This window comes from Salmo salar, chromosome ssa19, assembly GCF_905237065.1.
Source record: "Salmo salar chromosome ssa19, Ssal_v3.1, whole genome shotgun sequence".
Lineage (NCBI taxonomy): Eukaryota > Metazoa > Chordata > Actinopteri > Salmoniformes > Salmonidae > Salmo > Salmo salar.
In genome coordinates, this window is record NC_059460.1 from 14,395,011 (window position 1) to 14,415,327 (window position 20,317).

Sequence of the window (20,317 nt, forward strand, 5' to 3'; positions counted from 1 at the left end):
TCATTCAGGCCATATTATACACCTCAGTGCCAGACTCTTGGTAGACACTAATACGCTTATATCCACTATAAGATTAGGAGAAGAATAAAGCCTAAATGAAAGGTGGCTTTGACTTTATCAGTAATGTTGAGAGGACTAGAGCTAGGAGCATGGAGCGCAGGCTGAATGGAGCTGATAGAAGCTGAGCAGCGATCGCCCAGATAGCCCCCTTCTCTTTCTCTTCTTCCTGAGCTTATCTAATTATCTGCTAGATAACCGCCCTGACCTTTCACATTTAAGGAGAGAGGAGAGCTGCCACATGATAGAGATGTATAGTAGTCACAGCAGATGTGGCAGGCAGCGAGAGAGAGAGAGAGAAGAGAAGGGAGAGGACGGAAGGCTTTTGTAATTGTGCCTTTTATCCTTCAGGAAGTAATGAAACTTTACCGTGAGCTTCTCTTGCTTTCTGAGATGTGTTACTAGATTAGTCTTGATAGGAAGAAGGCAGGAGGCGGAAGGTGTACGAGATGGCTAGAAATGAACTGTTTTGTTGTACTGTTGTACTCCGTTCCTGTAGCTAAAGAACAGGATCTAAACGCATGGCATATACAGTACCTGAGAGGATTATAAACGCACTGATTAAAGAATCCAACCCCTGGCAATGCCGCGTGCCAACCTTCCTCTCGTTATGTGTGTTTGTCTCATTGTTCTACAGCAATAGAGGGAAATGAACAGACTAACATGCAAAGATAATCATCCACGTCACAACAGATTCTGCTGAAGGTGTATACAGGCACATGTTTTGTCATCTTGACTTCCTCTCATACAAAGTGATCTCGTTATGCCGTTCTTCATTCAGTAGCTCTGTGTTGTCTATGAATGTACTCTACCTTGAACTACGGAATAGTACAATTTAATTGGGCTGAGCACATCTACAGTACAGTTGGTTACAGTTACATAATGGTGACGTAGGTAAAGTGACATGCTCACAATTATTTTCCTTTCATATACCTGCAGAACCATTCCTTCCATAAGATTCCTTCCATCTACAGTACGTAGAATAAGTAAGAACATTTACATCCATTCCTCAGAATGTACTCGTCTTGTTGAACTCTCTCCAGAATGAAAGAGTTCGTTACTGTAGAGGAAATGCATCCTTAGCAGCAGGCAGCCCTACAAGACGATGTGTGGGTCAAAGGCAGCAATTCAAGCCCACACACTATCTCTGACATTTCACTTTAATTAGCTGTTACCATGGAACTAAATAAAGCTCACCACGACAATGACGGGAACAGATATGCTGATTATCTCGGAGCTACACCATGAACACACACACACATAATCACACACACACACACGCAGGCCCACACGCACACACACACCCACACACCCACGCACGCACACACACACACACTTGATGTTCTAATCATTATTCAACATGAGGAAGAATTAGGGGAAAAAGATAGGAGTACACATGATGAAACAAATGTAGCGTATAGCAGTTCAAAACATGTAGCATTACACAGACTCCTGTCATCAGTGATAACAGTCATGGCACATGAAGAACATCAACACATCTCTCATATCTATTTACCACTAAAATCGATATGTACAGTATTCCTTTAAAGGACTTCTTGGCACTGTGTATTTCTTCCATTTCCCTTCTTTGTTAGTCCTTTTTCTTTAGAACATACAGTAAAATGAATTTCAGTTGGCATTGACTCCTGCAGCCTATATGTTTTAGACATGAAAGAAAGACTCTCCCATTCCTTATGTCTGCTTTACACTGGGTCATAACTAAGTCATTTGTGTTGACTTTGACATCTTGCATAATTCTCTGTTCTGTTGTCTTTTCCCTGGTTTTTACTTCTATTTCCTCCCCCCATCTCTTTCCACCAGCCGGTTTCTAATGGTGAATCTGATGTTTATCGTACCAGAAGGTTAGGCTTGGATGATAAACAAGGGGAGAATTTTGACTTTATTGGCAGAGGGCTGTACCGACGCCATAACAACGGGTTGAGAGGTACCATTAATACTGAGCTTGATGCTGCAGCCCACCACTCCCTCACCCGTTATGGGGACTTAGTAGAGACAGAATCATGTAATGTACAATGAAGGGAAAAACAGCACTGAGCAGCACAGTAGAGTACAATGCTGTACAGACTAGAGTACAGAGTAAAGAGCAGTGTAGTACAGTAGAGTACAGAGTAAAGAGCAGTGTAGTACAGTAGAGTGCAGAGGAAAGAGCAGGGTAGTACAGTACAGTGCAGAGGAAAGAGCAGTGTAGTACAGTAGAGTGCAGAGTAAAGAGCAGTGTAGTAAAGTAGAGTGCAAAGTAAAGAGCAGTGTAGTACAGTAGAGTGCAGAGTAAAGAACAGTGTAGTACAGCAGAGTACAGAGTAAAGAGCAGGGTAGTACAGTAGAGTGCAGAGTAAAGAGCAGTTTAATACAGTAGAGTATGGAGTAAAGAGCAGTGTAGTAAAGTAGAGTGCAAAGTAAAGAGCAGTGTAGTACAGTAGAGTGCAGAGTAAAGAGCAGTGTAGTACAGTAGAGTGCAGAGGAAAGAGCAGGGTAGTAGAGTAGAGTGCAGAGTAAAGAGCAGCGTAGTAAGGTAGAGTGCAGAGGAAAGAGCAGTGTAGTACAGTAGAGTGCAGAGTAAAGAGCAGTGTAGTACAGTAGAGTGCAGAGTAAAGAGCAGTGTAGTACAGCACAGTACGGCGTAAAGAGCAGTGTAGTAGAGTAGAGTGCAGAGTAAAGATCAGCGTAGTACAGTAGAGGCAGAGTAAAGAGCAGTGTCGTACAGTAGGCAGAGTAAAGAGCAGTGTAGTACAGTACAGAGTAAAGAGCAGTGTAGTACAGTAGAGTGCAGAGTAAAGATTAGTGTAGTACAGTACAGAGTAAAGAGCAGTGTCGTACAGTACAGAGTAAAGAGCAGTGTCGTACAGTACAGAGTAAAGAGCAGTGTAGTACAGTACAGAGTAAAGAGCAGTATAGTACAGTAGAGTACGGAGTAAAGAGCAGTGTAGTACAGTAGAGTACAGAGTAAAGAGCAGTGTAGTACAGTAGAGTACAGAGTAAAGAGCAGTGTAGTAGAGTACAGAGTAAAGAGCAGTGTAGTACAGTAGAGTGCAAAGTAAAGAGCAGTGTAGTACAGTAGAGTACGGAGTAAAGAGCAGTGTAGTACAGTAGAGTGCAGAGTAAAGATCAGTGTAGTACAGTACAGAGTAAAGAGCAGTGTCGTACAGTACAGAGTAAAGAGCAGTGTAGTACAGTACAGAGTAAAGCGCAGTGTAGTACAGTAGAGTACGGAGGAAAGAGCAGTGTAGTACAGTAGAGTACAGAGTAAAGTGCAGTGTAGTACAGTAGAGTATGGAGTAAAGAGCAGTGTAGTACAGTAGAGTGCAGAGTAAAGACCAGTGTAGTACAGTAGAGTGCAGAGTAGTACAGTACAGAGTAAAGAGCAGTGTAGTACAGTAGAGTACGGAGTAAAGAGCAGTGTAGTACAGTAGAGTACAGAGTAAAGTGCAGTGAAGTACAGTAGAGTATGGAGTAAAGAGCAGTGTAGTACAGTAGAGTGCAGAGTAAAGACCAGTGTAGTACAGTAGAGTGCAGAGTAAAGAGCAGTGTAGTACAGTACAGAGTAAAGAACAGTGTAGTACAGTAGAGTACGGAGTAAAGAGCAGTGTGGTAAAGTAGAGTGCAGACTAAAGAGCAGGGTAGTAAAGTAGAGTGCAGAGTAAAGAGCAGTGTAGTACAGTACAGTACAGAGTAAAGAGCAGTGTAGTACAGTACAGAGTAAAGAGCAGGGTAGTACAGGAGAGTAAAGAGCAGGGTAGTACAGTAGAGTACAGCGTAAACAGCAGGGTAGTACAGTAGAGTACAGAGTAAATAACAGTGTAGTACAGTACAGAGTAAAGAGCAGTGTAGTACAGTACAGAGTAAAGAGCAGTGTAGTACAGTAGAGTACAAAGTAAAGAGCAGTGTAGTAAAGTAGAGTGCAAAGTAAAGAGCAGTGTAGTACAGTAGAGTGCAGAGTAAAGAACAGTGTAGTACAGCAGAGTACAGAGTAAATAGCAGGGTAGTACAGTAGAGTGCAGAGTAAAGAGCAGTTTAATACAGTAGAGTATGGAGTAAAGAGCAGTGTAGTAAAGTAGAGTGCAAAGTAAAGAGCAGTGTAGTACAGTAGAGTGCAGAGTAAAGAGCAGTGTAGTACAGTAGAGTGCAGAGTAAAGAGCAGTGTAGTACAGTAGAGTGCAGAGTAAAGAGCAGTGTAGTACAGTAGAGTACGGAGTAAAGAGCAGGGTAGTACAGTAGAGTACGGAGTAAAGAGCAGTGTAGTACAGTAGAGTACAGAGTAAAGAGCAGTGTAGTACAGTAGAGTACGGAGTAAAGAGCAGTGTAGAACAGTAGAGTGAAGAGTAAAGAGCAGTGTAGTACAGTAGAGTGCAGAGTAAAGAGCAGTGTAGTACAGTACAGAGTAAAGAGCAGTGTAGTACAGTACAGAGTAAAGAGCAGGGTAGTACAGTAGAGTGCAGAGTAATGAGCAGGGTAGTAAAGTAGAGTGCTGAGTAAAGAGCAGTGTAGTACAGTACAGAGTAAAGAGCAGTGTAGTACAGTAGAGTGCAGAGTAAAGATTAGTGTAGTACAGTACAGAGTAAAGAGCAGTGTCGTACAGTACAGAGTAAAGAGCAGTGTCGTACAGTACAGAGTAAAGAGCAGTGTAGTACAGTACAGAGTAAAGAGCAGTATAGTACAGTAGAGTACGGAGTAAAGAGCAGTGTAGTACAGTAGAGTACAGAGTAAAGAGCAGTGTAGTACAGTAGAGTACAGAGTAAAGAGCAGTGTAGTACAGTAGAGTACAGAGTAAAGAGCAGTGTAGTAGAGTACAGAGTAAAGAGCAGTGTAGTACAGTAGAGTGCAAAGTAAAGAGCAGTGTAGTACAGTAGAGTACGGAGTAAAGAGCAGTGTAGTACAGTAGAGTGCAGAGTAAAGATCAGTGTAGTACAGTACAGAGTAAAGAGCAGTGTCGTACAGTACAGAGTAAAGAGCAGTGTAGTACAGTACAGAGTAAAGCGCAGTGTAGTACAGTAGAGTACGGAGGAAAGAGCAGTGTAGTACAGTAGAGTACAGAGTAAAGTGCAGTGTAGTACAGTAGAGTATGGAGTAAAGAGCAGTGTAGTACAGTAGAGTGCAGAGTAAAGACCAGTGTAGTACAGTAGAGTGCAGAGTAAAGAGCAGTGTAGTACAGTACAGAGTAAAGAACAGTGTAGTACAGTAGAGTACGGAGTAAAGAGCAGTGTGGTAAAGTAGAGTGCAGACTAAAGAGCAGGGTAGTAAAGTAGAGTGCAGAGTAAAGAGCAGTGTAGTACAGTACAGTACAGAGTAAAGAGCAGTGTAGTACAGTACAGAGTAAAGAGCAGGGTAGTACAGGAGAGTGCAGAGTAAAGAGCAGTGTAGTAGAGTAGAGTGCAGAGTAAAGAGCAGTGTAGTACAGTAGAGTGCAGAGGAAAGAGCAGTGTAGTACAGTAGAGTGCAGAGTAAAGAGCAGTGTAGTACAGTAGAGTGCAGAGGAAAGAGCAGTGTAGTACAGCACAGTACGGCGTAAAGAGCAGTGTAGTACAGTAGAGTGCAGAGTAAAGATCAGTGTAGTACAGTACAGAGTAAAGAGCAGTGTCGTACAGTACAGAGTAAAGAGCAGTGTAGTACAGTACAGAGTAAAGAGCAGTGTAGTACAGTAGAGTGCAGAGTAAAGATTAGTGTAGTACAGTACAGAGTAAAGAGCAGTGTCGTACAGTACAGAGTAAAGAGCAGTGTAGTACAGTACAGAGTAAAGAGCAGTATAGTACAGTAGAGTACGGAGTAAAGAGCAGTGTAGTACAGTAGAGTACAGAGTAAAGAGCAGTGTAGTACAGTAGAGTACAGAGTAAAGAGCAGTGTAGTAGAGTACAGAGTAAAGAGCAGTGTAGTAGAGTAGACTGCAAAGTAAAGAGCAGTGTAGTACAGTAGAGTACGGAGTAAAGAGCAGTGTAGTACAGTAGAGTGCAGAGTAAAGATCAGTGTAGTACAGTACAGAGTAAAGAGCAGTGTCGTACAGTACAGAGTAAAGAGCAGTGTAGTACAGTACAGAGTAAAGCGCAGTGTAGTACAGTAGAGTATGGAGGAAAGAGCAGTGTAGTACAGTAGAGTACAGAGTAAAGTGCAGTGTAGTACAGTAGAGTATGGAGTAAAGAGCAGTGTAGTACAGTAGAGTGCAGAGTAAAGACCAGTGTAGTACAGTAGAGTGCAGAGTAGTACAGTACAGAGTAAAGAGCAGTGTAGTACAGTAGAGTACGGAGTAAAGAGCAGTGTAGTACAGTAGAGTACAGAGTAAAGTGCAGTGTAGTACAGTAGAGTATGGAGTAAAGAGCAGTGTAGTACAGTAGAGTGCAGAGTAAAGACCAGTGTAGTACAGTAGAGTGCAGAGTAAAGAGCAGTGTAGTACAGTACAGAGTAAAGAACAGTGTAGTACAGTAGAGTACGGAGTAAAGAGCAGTGTGGTAAAGTAGAGTGCAGACTAAAGAGCAGGGTAGTAAAGTAGAGTGCAGAGTAAAGAGCAGTGTAGTACAGTACAGTACAGAGTAAAGAGCAGTGTAGTACAGTACAGAGTAAAGAGCAGGGTAGTACAGGAGAGTAAAGAGCAGGGTAGTACAGTAGAGTACAGCGTAAACAGCAGGGTAGTACAGTAGAGTACAGAGTAAATAACAGTGTAGTACAGTACAGAGTAAAGAGCAGTGTAGTACAGTACAGAGTAAAGAGCAGTGTAGTACAGTAGAGTACAAAGTAAAGAGCAGTGTAGTAAAGTAGAGTGCAAAGTAAAGAGCAGTGTAGTACAGTAGAGTGCAGAGTAAAGAACAGTGTAGTACAGCAGAGTACAGAGTAAATAGCAGGGTAGTACAGTAGAGTGCAAAGTAAAGAGCAGTTTAATACAGTAGAGTATGGAGTAAAGAGCAGTGTAGTAAAGTAGAGTGCAAAGTAAAGAGCAGTGTAGTACAGTAGAGTGCAGAGTAAAGAGCAGTGTAGTACAGTAGAGTGCAGAGTAAAGAGCAGTGTAGTACAGTAGAGTGCAGAGTAAAGAGCAGTGTAGTACAGTAGAGTACGGAGTAAAGAGCAATGTAGTACAGTAGAGTACAGAGTAAAGAGCAGTGTAGTACAGTAGAGTACGGAGTAAAGAGCAGTGTAGAACAGTAGAGTGAAGAGTAAAGAGCAGTGTAGTACAGTAGAGTGCAGAGTAAAGAGCAGTGTAGTACAGTACAGAGTAAAGAGCAGTGTAGTACAGTACAGAGTAAAGAGCAGGGTAGTACAGTAGAGTGCAGAGTAATGAGCAGGGTAGTAAAGTAGAGTGCTGAGTAAAGAGCAGTGTAGTACAGTACAGCACAGAGTAAAGAGCAGTGTAGGACAGTACAGAGTAAAGAGCAGGGGAGTACAGTAGAGAGTAAACAGCAGGGTAGTACAGTAGAGTACAAAGTAAATAGCAGGGTAGTACAGTAGAGTATAGAGTAAAGAGCAAGGTAGTACAGTAGAGTGCAGAGTAAAGAGCAAGGTAGTACAGTAGAGTGCAGAGTAAAGAGCAGTGCAGTACAGTACAGAGTAAAGAGCAGGGTAGTACAGTAGAGTGTAGAGTAAAGAGCAGTGTAGTACAGTTGAGTACAGCGTAAAGAGCAGTGTAGTACAGTAGAGTACAGCGTAAAGAGCAAGGTAGTACAGTAGAGTACAGAGTAAAGAGCAGTGTAGTACAGTACAGAGTAAAGAGCAGGGTAGTACAGTAGAGTGCAGAGTAAAGAGCAGGGTAGTACAGTAGAGTATAGAGTAAAGAGCAAGGTAGTACAGTAGAGTGCAGAGTAAAGAGCAAGGTAGTACAGTAGAGTGCAGAGTAAAGAGCAGTGCAGTACAGTACAGAGTAAAGAGCAGGGTAGTACAGTAGAGTGCAGAGTAAAGAGCAGTGTAGTACAGTTGAGTACAGCGTAAAGAGCAGTGTAGTACAGTAGAGTACAGCGTAAAGAGCAAGGTAGTACAGTAGAGTACAGAGTAAAGAGCAGTGTAGTACAGTACAGAGTAAAGAGCAGGGTAGTACAGTAGAGTGCAGAGTAAAGAGCAGGGTAGTACAGTACAATACAGAGTAAAGAGCAGTGTAGTACAGTAGAGTACAGAGTAAAGAGCAAGGTAGTAGAGTAGAGTGCAGAGTAAAGAGCAGTGCAGTACAGTACAGAGTGAAGACCAGGGTAGTACAGTAGAGTGCAGAGTAAAGAGCAGTGTAGTACAGTTGAGTTCAGCGTAAATAGCAGGGTAGTACAGTAGAGTACAGAGTAAAGAGCAGTGTAGTGCAGTGTAAAGTAGAGGTCGACCGATTATGATTTTTCGACCCCGATACCGATACCGATTATTGGCGGGCCAAAAAAGCCGATGCCGATTAATCCGCCAAATTTTTTTAATTTATTTGTAATAATGACAATTACAACAATACTGAATTAACTTATTTTAACTTAATATAATACATAAATACTATCAATTTAGCCTCAAATAAACAATTAAACATATTCAATTGGTTTAAATAATGCAAAAACAAAGTGTTGGAGAAGAAAGTAAAAGTACGCTGTACTGTACTGTACTACACTACATGTGCCATGTAAAAAAGCTAACGTTTAAGTTCCTTGCTCAGAACATGAGAACATATGAAAGCTGGTGGTTCCTTTTAACATGAGCCTTCAATATTCCCAGGTAAGAAGTTTTAGGTTGTAGTTATAATAGGAATAATAGGACTATTTCTCTCTATACGATTTGTATTTCATATACCTTTGACTATTGGATGTTCTTATAGGCACTTTAGTATTGCCAGTGTAACAGTAAAGCTTCTGTCCCTCTCCTCGCTCCTACCTGGGCTCGAACTAGGAACACAACGACAACAGCCACCCTCGAAGCAGCGTTACCCATGCAGAGCAAGGGGAACAACTACTCCAAGTCTCAGAGCGAGTGACGTTTGAAACGCTATTAGCGCGCACCCGGCTAACTAGCTAGCCATTTCACATCGGTTACACCAGCCTAATCTTGGGAGTTGATAGGCTTGGAGTCATAAACAGCACAATGCTTGAAGAATTGCAAAGGGCTGCTGGCAAAACGCACGAAAGTGCTGTTTGAATGAATGCTTACAAGCCTGCTGGTGCCTACCACCGCTCAGTCAGACTGCTCTATCAAATATCAAATCGTAGACTTAATTATAATATAATAAACACACAGAAATACGAGCCTTAGGTAATTAATATGGTCGAATCCAGAAACTATCATCTCGAAAACAAAACGTTTATTTTTTCAGTGAAATACGGAACCGTTCCGTATTTTATCTAACGGGTGGCATCCCTAAGTCTAAATATTCCTGTTACATTGCACAACCGTCAATTTTATATCATAATTACGTAAAATTCTGGCAAATTAGTTCGCAACGAGCCAGGCGGCCCAAACTGTTGCATATACCCTGACTCTGTGTGCAATGAACGCAAGAGAACTGACACAATTTCACCTGGTTAATATTGCCTGCTAACCTGGATTTCTTTTAGCTAAATATGCAGGTTTAAAAATGTATACTTCTGTGTATTGATTTTAAGAAAGGCATTGATGTTTATGGTTAGGTACAGTCGTGAAACGATTGTGCTTTTTTCGCAAATGCGCTTTTGTTAAATCATCCCCCGTTTGGAGAAGTTGGCTGTCTTTGTTAGGAAGAAATAGTATTCACACAGTTCGCAACGAGCCAGGCGGCCCAAACTGCTGCATATACCCTGACTCTGTTGCAGAGGTGACACATTTTCCCTAGTTAAAATAAATTCATGTTAGCAGGCAATATTAACTAAATATGCAGGTTTAAAAATATATACTTGTGTATTGATTTTAAGAAAGACATTGACGTTTATGGTTAGGTACACATTGGAGCAACGACAGTCCTTTATGACGAATGCGCACCGCATCGATTATATGCAACGCAGGACAGACTAGATAAACTAGTACTATCATCAACCGTGTGTAGTTAACTAGTGATTATGATTGATTGATTGTTTTTTATAAGTTTAATGCTAGCTAGCAACTTACCTTGGCTTCTTACTGCATTCGCGTAACAGGCAGGCTCCTCGTGGAGTGCAATGTAGAGCAGGTGGTTAGAGCGTTGGACTAGTTAACCGTAAGGTTGCAAGATTGAATCCCCAAGCTGACAAGGTAAAAATCTGCTCCTGAACAAGGCAGTTAACCCACCATTCCTAGGCCGTCATTGAAAATAAGAATGTGTTCTTAACTGACTTGCCTAGTTAAAAAATATTATAAAAAATAAATAAAACAATTGTTTTTAAAAATCGGCAAATCGGTGGCCAAAAATAACGATTACCGATTGATATGAAAACTTGAAATCGGCCCTAATTAAATCGGCCATTCTGATTAATCGGTCGACCTCTAGTGTAAAGAGCAGGGTAGTACGGTAGAGTACAAAGTAAAGAGCAGGGTAGTACAGTACAGTACAGAGTAAAGAGCAGTGTAGTACAGTAGAGTGCAAAGTAAAGAGCCATGTAGTGCAGTAGAGTACAGAATAAAGAGCAGTGTAGTACAGTACAGAGTAAAGAGCAGTGTAGTACAGTAGAGTGCAGAGTAAAGAGCAGTGTAGTACAGTAGAGTGCAGAGTAAAGAGCAGTGTAGTACAGTAGAGTGCAGAGTAAAGAGCAGTGTAGTACAGTAGAGTGCAAAGTAAAGAGCAGTGTAGTACAGTAGAGTGCAGAGTAAAGAGCAGGGTAGTACAGTAGAGTGCAAAGTAAAGAGCAGTGTAGTACAGTAGAGTACAGAGTAAAGAGGAGTGTGGTACAGTAGAGTACAGAGTAAAGAGCAGTGTGGTACAGTAGAGTACAGAGTAAAGAGCACTGTAGTACAGTAGAGTATGGAGTAAAGAGCAGGGTAGTACAGTAGAGTGCAGAGTAAAGAGCAGTGTAGTACAGTAGAGTATGGAGTAAAGAGCACTATAGTACAGTAGAGTACAGAGTAAAGAGCAGTGTAGTACAGTAGAGTACAGAGTAAAGAGCAGTGTAGTACAGTAGAGTACAGAGTAAAGAGCAGTGTAGTACAGTACAGAATAAAGACCTGGGTAGTACAGTAGAGTGCAGAGAAGCAGCAGTTTAACATAATGACATATACAAATACAATATCAGTGGATAACAGTGCAGTAGTGAGTAAGAAAATATGGTAATTGCTTGAGCTGTTCTGAAGATCCAGGATAATGTGTATGTTAAAAACCTCAAAACACATGCCTAAGACTGCACTGAGGTATAACAATGTTGCAACATGTGTTAAGATAATGCTGTTGCTGTATATATTCTATGTACACATTTACATGTGAAATAGATGTAAACGTACACACAACGTTACAGCAGAAATGTTAAAACATCAATTATAACCAGACCGTGTATCTGTAACAATCACATTGTTAAAGGCACTCACTGCTAACTACCAACAGCTGGCTGGTTTTGATACCCAGTCAGAAATACACCTACTCAATGGCTTCGCCCTAACACAGTCCTGCAGCCAAACACCCTATCCATCCACCCATACACCTGATGTGTCTCAACATATAGTGTACACTGCTTATCCTCGGCACTCCTTCTAAAATGTATAAAAAGACCATCACTACTAACTGTACAGGTAGCAGCTTGTCAGACTTCTCAAACTGGATGTGTGTGAGGGGGTGGCTTGAGCTCAACCTTGTTTCATTCTGGCAAAGACATTGACCAATTAAAATTATGTGAAAAAGTATATCCTTTCACATAAGTGAAAGAAAATGTGTTATGTATGCCTCATTTCTAACATATAACGCATTCGTATCTCATAATGTGATGCAAATGAATGTCCAGAATACCTGTCAGTGTGTATCGAGGTGAATCAAGCAGCTCAAGTTATGTGTCCAAGTGAGTCTGATTAGGACTACAGAACTGGTTAAAGAGGACTACAACACTCATACCTCAGTGGCAAACTGCTGCAGCCCTCCGATGTTGATTGGTCCTTCCTCAGAGGCGTAGAGGTTACAGCCCCCCACACAGAGGTCAGAGGTCGGGCACACCATGCCACAAGTCAGGCCTAGGGGGTTGTCTGACAAGATCGACTTCGCCGCCCCATAGTAGTTCTGGAACACACACAGAACACACAGGCACACACCCAGAACACACAGGCAGTTTTCAGGATTTGGAAGGAAATTTTTATTTTGTCATATTTATGTGATAATAACAACTGCTTCAAAAAGCTTGACCGAATCCTCTGTCACTTCAAACCAATGGTATAGCACCCAAAATATAAAAACAAGTGGCACATATAGAATATTGGATGATATTATAGTAATTTTGGTATTTATATAACATTTTCCATATAATAATTTAGGGGATAACACAAACGTACTACAGCAACTGTGTGTACTTTCAGAGGGTATCTGGTTTTTGTATTACAGTTCTACCAAGTATTCATAGTACTGACAGACTTTTATGAACTGTTTTGACTGGATCTAAGCATATATCTAAGGTCCTTTTGATTATAGTTATAAACAGTTATGACCATAGGCGAATACATAAGGTGCTCTATCTCTGCAGGTGATCTGTCTATCTGGTCAAAATCACTGATTCAGGTCCCCCTCTACACCTCTGGTGATGAATAACTTAATATTCAATTTTCAGAGAAACCTGGATTGAATATAAAGACTTCAATAGATTTGCCTTACTTTCAGAGAATACACACCAGTACAACTCTCAAATAAAATACAATTTTATTTGTCACATGCGCCGAATACAACAGGTGTAGGTAGACCTTACCGTGGAATGCTTACTTACAAGCCCTTAACAAACAATGTAGTTCGAAAAAAAATTAAGTTAAGAAAATATCAACTAAAAAAGTAACAAGAAAATTACATAACAATAACAGGGCTATATACAGGGGGTACTGGTACCGAGTCAATGTGCAAGGGTACAGGTTAGTCGAGGTAATTTGTACATGTAGGTAGGGGTAAAGTGACTATGCATAGGTAATAAACAGCGAGAAGCAGCAGTGTAAAAAGAAAGGGTGGGTGGTGTCAATGTAAATAGTCCGGGTGGACATTTGATTAATTGTTCAGCAGTCTTATGGCTTGGGGGTAGAAGCTGTTAAGGAGCCTTTTGAACCTTCCGTGTGGTAGCAGAGAGAACAGACTATGACTTGGGTGACTGGAGTCTCTGACACCGCCTAGTATATACAGTTGAAGTCGGAAGTTTACATACACCTTCACAATGATAGGAAGAGCTGACATCGAAGGATCAAAACATACAGCCAAATACATTTAAACTAAGTTTTTCACAATTCCTGACATTTAATCCTAGTAAAGATTCCCTGTTGTCACGTCCTGACCATGGTAAGCTGTTATTTTCTATGGTAGAGTAGGTCAGGGTGTGACAGGGGGGTTTATTCTATGTGTTCTATTTCTATGTTCTTAGGTTCTAGTTTTTGTATTTCTATGTTGGTTTGTATTGGATGATCTCCAATTAGAGGAAGCTGGTCCTTGTTGTCTCTAATTGGAGATCATAGTTAAGTAGGGGTTTTTCTTCCTGGGTTTTGTGGGTGATTATTTTTGAGTAGTGTTTGTTTCTCCTCTGCGTCATGGTTTGTTGTTTATCTGATGTATTGCATAGTTTCACAGAGAAAATAAATATATGGAACTACACACACGCTGCACCTTGGTCCTCTCCTTTTGACAGCCATGACACCTGTCAGTTAGGATCACCATTTTATTTTAAGAATGTGAAATGTCAGAATAATAGTAGAGAGAATGATTTATTTCAGCTTTTATTTCTTTCATCACATTCCCAGTGGGTCATAAGCTTCCCACAATAAGTTGGGTAAATTTTGGGTCATTCCTCCTGACAGTTTTATTTTTGTTTCATCAGACCAGAGGACATTTCTCCAAAAAGTACGATCTTTGTCCCCATGTGCAGTTGCAAACCGTAGTCTGGCTTTTTTATGGCAGTTTTGGAGCAGTGGCTTCTTCCTTGCTGAGCGGCTTTTCAGGTTATGTCGATATAGGACTCGTTTTACTGTGGATATAGGTACTTTTGTACCTGTTTCCTCCAGCATCTTCACAAGGTGCTTTGCTGTTGTTCTGGGATTGATTCGCACTTTTCGCACCAAAGTACGTTCATCTCTAGGAGACAGAATGTGTCTCCTTCCTGAGCGGTATGATGGCTGTGTGGTACCATGGTGTTTATACTTGCATACTATTGTTTGTACAGATGAACGTGGTACCTTCAGGCGTTTGGAAATTCGTACGCCTGCCAAATGGAGCACCTTACAGTCAGATGCCGAGCACTTGCCATACCAGGCGGTGATGCAACCGGTCAAGGTGCTCTCGATGGTGCAGCTGTAGAACTTTTTGAGGATCTGGGGACCCATTCCAAATCTTTAAGTCTCCTGAGGGGGAAAAGGTGTTGACGTACTCTCTTCACGACTGTCTTTGTATGTTTGGACCATGATAGTTTTTGGTGATGTGGACACAAAGGAGCTTGAAACTCTCGACCCGTCCACTACAGCCACGTTGATGTGAATGGGGGCATGTTTGGCCCTCATTTTCCTGTAGTCCACGATCAGCTCCTTTGTGTTGCTCACGTTGAGAGAGAGGTTGTTGTCCTGGCACCACAATGCCAGGTCTCTGACCTCCTCCCGATATGCTGTCTCATCGTTGATCAGGCTTACCACTGATGTGTCCTCAGCAAACTTAATGATGGTGTTGGAGTTGTGCTTGGCCATGCAGTCGTGGGTGAACAGGGAGTACAGGAGGAGACTAAGCACGCACCCCTGAGGGTCCCCTGTGTTGAGGATCAGCTTGGCAGATGTGTTGTTGCCTACCCTTACCACCTATGGGGCAGCCCATCAGGTAGTCCATGACCCAGTTGCAGAGGGAGGTGTTTAGTCCCAGGGTCCTTACCTTAGTGATGAGCTTTGTGGGCACTATGGTATTGAAAACTGAGCTGTAGTCAATTAGCATAATTCTCACATAGGTGTTCCTTTTGTCTAGGTGGGAAAGGGTAGTGTGGAGGGTAGTGTGGAGTGTGATTGCGTCATCTTTGGATCTGTTGGGGTGGTATGCAAATTGGAGTGTGTCTAGGTTTTCCGGGATGATGGTGTTGATGTGAGCCATGACCAGCCTTTCAAAGCACTTCATGGTAATCATTTAGGCAGGTTACCTTCGCTTCCTTGGGCACAGGGTCTATGGTGGTCTGCTTGAAACATGTGTGTATTACAGACTCTGTCAGGGAGAGGTTGTAAATGTCAGTGAAGACACTTGCCAGTTGGTCCGCGTATGCTTTGAGAACACATCCTGGTAATGCGTCTGGCCCCGCGGCTTTGTGAATGTTGACCTGTTTAAAGGTCTTGCTCACTTCGGCTACCGAGAGCGTTATCACACAGTCGTCTGGAACAGCTGGTGCTCTCATGCATGCTTCAGTTTTGCTTGCTTAGAAGTGAGCATAAAAGGCATTTAGGTCGTCTGGTAGGCTCGCGTCACTGGGCAGCTTGCGGCTGGGTTTCCCTTTCTAGTCCGTAATAATTTGCAAGCCCTGCCACATCCGATGAGCGTCAGAGCCAGTGTAGTACGATTCAATCTTAGTCCTGTATTGACGCTTTGTTTGTTTGATGGTTCGTATAAGCGTCCGGATTAGTGTCCCGTTCCTTGAAAGCGGAAGCTCTAGCCTTTAGCTCGGTGCGGATGTTGCCTGTAATCCATGGCTTTTGGTTGGGATATGTAAGTACGGTCACTGTGGAGACGACATCGTCGATGCACATTGATAAAACCGGTGACTGAGGTGGTATACTCCTCAATGTCATTGGATGAATCCCGGAACTATTATTCTGGTCTGCGCAAGCAAAACAGTCCTGTAGCGTAGCGTTCGCGTCATCTGACCACTTCCGTATTGAGCGAGTCACTGGTAATTTCTGTTTTAGTTTCTGCTTGTAAGCAGGAATCAGGAGGATAGAATTCTGGTCAGATTTGCCAAATGGAGGGTTAGGGAGAGCTTTGTATTTTTATTTTCTTGTTTGCTTATGGCCTTATACAGCTCGTTGAGTGCAATCTTAGTGCCAGCATCGGTGTGTGGTGGTAAGTAGACACTTAACCAGCATGGCTACCACAGCATTCTGCAGCGATACACCATCCTATCTGGTTTGCGTTTAGTGGGACTATCATTTGCTTTTCAAGACAATGACCCAACACACCGCCAGGCTGTGTAAGGGCTATTTGACCAAGAAGGAGAATGATGGAGTGCTGTGTCAGATTACCTGGCCTCTGCAGTCACCTGACCTCAACCCAATTGAGATGGTTTGGGATGAGTTGGACAGTAGAGTGACGGAAAAGCAGCAAACAAGTGCTCAGCATATGGGGGAACTACTTCAAGACTGTTAAAAATGCATTCCAGGTGAAGCTGGTTGAGAGAATGCCAAGAGTGTGCAAAGCTGTCATCAAGGCAAAGGGTGGCTTCTTTGAAGAATCTAAAATCTAAAATATATTTTGACTTGTTTAACACTTTTTTGGTTACTACATGATTCCATATGTGCTTTTTAATAGTTTTCATGTCTTCACTATTATTCTACATGGTAGAAAATAGTAAAAATAAAGAAAAACCCTTGAATGAGTAGGTGTGTCCAAACTTTTGACTGGTACTGTATATTGTAGTTTATATTGAAACTGAAGAATAATAGTATTTTAAAAACTAAATAACAGAAATGTAAGAATAATTCTCATTTAGAATGGCAACAGACTTGATAGAACTCATAACAGTTCTATAACACTTTATCATTAATTTAATTTTCACTGGCAAGGATAATATAGGAAACCCTACAATACATTTCATTAAAGAGAGCATAACTCCATTATGAAGTTATTTTATTAGGGAAATGTGGAGCCAATCAAAATCGAAGACACTGTTGTATTGCAGTAAATATTCAAGATTTAAGCTTCCTTCTCTGTGTAAACCTAATAATCACCTTTATTTGTCAAATATTATATCAATAAAAATATGCCATATCTGAATGATAATGAGTTTCCTGCTTAAGTAAAAGCCTCAATATCCCTATAAAGTTCCCTACCATTGAAAATTAACAGTCATAGAAGTAAAAGTAGCTAGAGGCAAGGAGACAATATTGGTTCAAATCCCTCTGGTCGTTTGGGTTTTCCAACAAGAAACAATAACAGAAATGTAAAAACAGTACTATGCACCTATTATGCCATGCAAATAATGTTGCCCACACATATAATATTAGCTAGTCTAAGGTATACATTAGATCATGAAATGACAGGAGGAGTCCTAGATTAAAAACCCTTTCATATTTGTTTCCCTCTATAACAACACTGAGGTAGCCTAACTGTTTATTTCACCACTTTCATCTACAAGGACACTGAAATGACAGATTTTATCTGTTTTATAAGGTTTATCCCATTCACAACGTCCTATAACTTCACTGTAAACAACTATTCTTATCAGACACAGCATATATAATGCAGGTTTGTTTACAGAGCATCATTAAATAGCAATTCAGCATGCCAGTGTGAGGCTGTGTGTGTGAGTGTCTCTCCTTGATCATATGGATGGAGGCAACATATAGGGCTATATTTATACCATGTACTGCTTTTACCCTGGCAGAAGACATCAATTAGAGCTGTTCCTCTCTGAGCTCAGGTCTGGGGCTCTCTCTCTCTCTCTCTGAATACAGCTGTCTGTTACTGGGCTGGGGGATCTAATTATCCCAAGCCAATATCTCAACCAATCAAATACCAAGCCCATGTCTACACCAATCACAGTCTTTTGTGTTATATTTAGATTTTCTAAGTGATATTACAGATGTTTTAGTAAAAATAGTAATGATAAGACACTAATAAATTGATTAACAATTTGGCATATCAAATCTTTCATATTAATCATTTGTTTACATTTACATTTTCATTTTTCTCATTTAGCAGACGCTCTTATCCAGAGCGACTTACAGTAGTGAATGCATACATTTCAATTCATACATTTTTTTTGTATTTTCCCCCCCGTACTGGCCCCCGTGGGAATCGAACCCACAACCCTGGTGTTGCAAACACCATGCTCTACCAACTGAGCCACACATTTGTGTGATTTAGAATGGAAAGGAAGTGAACATTTACCCTGTTGGCAATACTGGTAATGAATGACTTGATGTCCAGGTTGGTAGGGCAACTTTTCTGACATGGGGCATCTGCACATTTCAGGCACCTACAAAACAGGATGAGAAAAAAGTTTATGTTAGTGAGCTGTTAAATGTGTGAGTAATGAAATAATGAAGGGAGTCTTCCATTTTTTTCTCAAGATGATTAGGCAGAGAGAGAGAGAGAGAGAGAGAGAGAGAGAGAGAGAGAGAGAGAGAGAGAGAGAGAGAGGTTGAAAACAGAGTGGTTGAAACTGTAATAATAACAGTGAGAGAAAGATATAAAATAAAATAAATAGGAAGAAAAAAAATGAGAAAGAAGAATGAGAGAAAGAGAAAAAAAGAAAAATGAAAGTCAGAAAAGAGAAAAAAGAGTGAGATGAAGAAGAGAGAGAGGAGAGAGACAGAACCCCCCCCCCCCACTCCAGCTAGACACCTATAATAATCCCAACTTGCAATTCCCTGAGCTCAGTGCAGAGCAGAGTGCACCAGTCCGCCATTAATACCACTTATCACCCTGACAGCAGGGCAATTATAGAGGGGCTGTAGCCAGGTAGACGGCCGCCACGGCCCTGAACACACACACACGCAGTGCATGAACACTCGCAACGTGCACACACACACACGCAATGCACACATACACTCACACAGACGCACCACAGCAAGATGTTTTATTAAACCTGGGTGGTTGATCATCAGCTGACATCACTGTTGACCCATTTTTTTCATTTGACAATAAATGATGCTTTAGCCCATAGCATAATGGAAATTGCGGCAGTGTATCTCAGCCCAAAGAATAACTGGAGACGGAGCACAATGAATGGGGCCGAATGGGGTAGAGGGAAGGACATACATACACGAAATGCAAAGAGCTGAAAGGCTCTGGAGAAATTAGCTTGAATCATGTTGTAATCTGAAGGTCAATGATTAATACTGGAGGACGGGCTACTGAGGGGTCTCGGAGAGAGGAAGAGCCACACACACACACACACACACACACACACAAATATATACAGTGGGGTCCATAATTATTGGCACCCTTGATAAAGATGAGCAAAAAAGACCATATAAAATAAATAATACAAATACTGAGCTGTATTGTATGCATTATTTTGTGTGAATTGTGTTAATTTATACCAATACAATTACTCAGAGAAACAGACTGTGTTTGACAAGTAAAAAAATTCAATAAGAAAAGATTGGGGTAAAAATGATTGCCACCCCTGTTTTCAGAACCTTACCCTTGCAAGGATAATGACACTGAGCCTTTTCTAGATTTTAGAAGATTGAAGAACACATTCCTCCATACAGATTCAATTCAAACCATGTTTTCAATGGGGTTCAAGTCCGGATGTAGATTTTGTGGACAATTAACAATTTCTTTGTGGATCTTGGGGTTATTGTCTTGCTGGAAGAGCCACTTGCAGCCAAGTGCCATTCTCCTGGCAGAGGTAACCAGGTTTTTCAATAAAATGTCCTGGTACCTGGTAATGTTCATGATGCCATTGACCTTGACAAGGGCCCCAGGACCAGTGGAAGCAAAATAGCCCCATAACATCAAAGACCCACCACCAGAATTAGGTATGAGGTACTTTAATGAATATGCTTCTGTTTTTCAATGCCAAAGAGCTCTATTTTCATAGCACCGGTTCCAAACCAAGTGCCAATGGCGTTTATCAAACTCCAGGCGGTGCTATGGTCAGATCACATGAAAATAGAAATCTTTGGTCACGCACACTAGTGGTGGGTTTGGCATCGACAAACACACACACCACACACACACACACACACACACACACACACACACACACACACACACACACACACGTCAAAACAATGCAGAATACATAATACTCACATTTCTGACCTATTTGAATGTGCAACCCTCTCAAATATTAATATAGCATACATTTCCTGTAAAAATATACATTATAGCTTTTGTGTTTTCACTCCAGGTGAAATTGCATCAAGGCATTAATAAAGATGAGATCTAACAGATACATAAATGAAAATCTGTGGGAGGGAGGGCACCTTCAGTCGACTGTCTCGCCTCTCCGATAGATTATTGTTGGTGTGAAAGAAAAAAAACCAAGAAAAAGTCAAAGTAAAA

At 41.4% G+C, this 20,317-nt stretch overlaps 1 protein-coding gene across 5 annotated transcripts in view; it reads right to left on the reverse strand.

Moving 5' to 3' along the window:
• The window catches only part of LOC106578501 (dihydropyrimidine dehydrogenase [NADP(+)]), a 208,077-nt gene that overhangs the window by 139,909 nt on the left and 47,851 nt on the right, over window positions 1-20,317 (reverse strand). For all 5 annotated transcript variants that reach the window (XR_001322469.2, XM_045702118.1, XM_014157375.2 and 2 more), the window contains exons 4-5: window positions 18,188-18,275; window positions 11,996-12,157 (exon numbers count right to left, since the gene is read on the reverse strand). Coding sequence is in view for 4 of the 5 variants with exons in the window: in XM_045702118.1 (XP_045558074.1) it covers window positions 11,996-12,157; window positions 18,188-18,275 (250 nt within the window). In the remaining variant the exon portion in view is untranslated. The remainder of the gene's footprint in view (window positions 1-11,995; window positions 12,158-18,187; window positions 18,276-20,317) is intronic.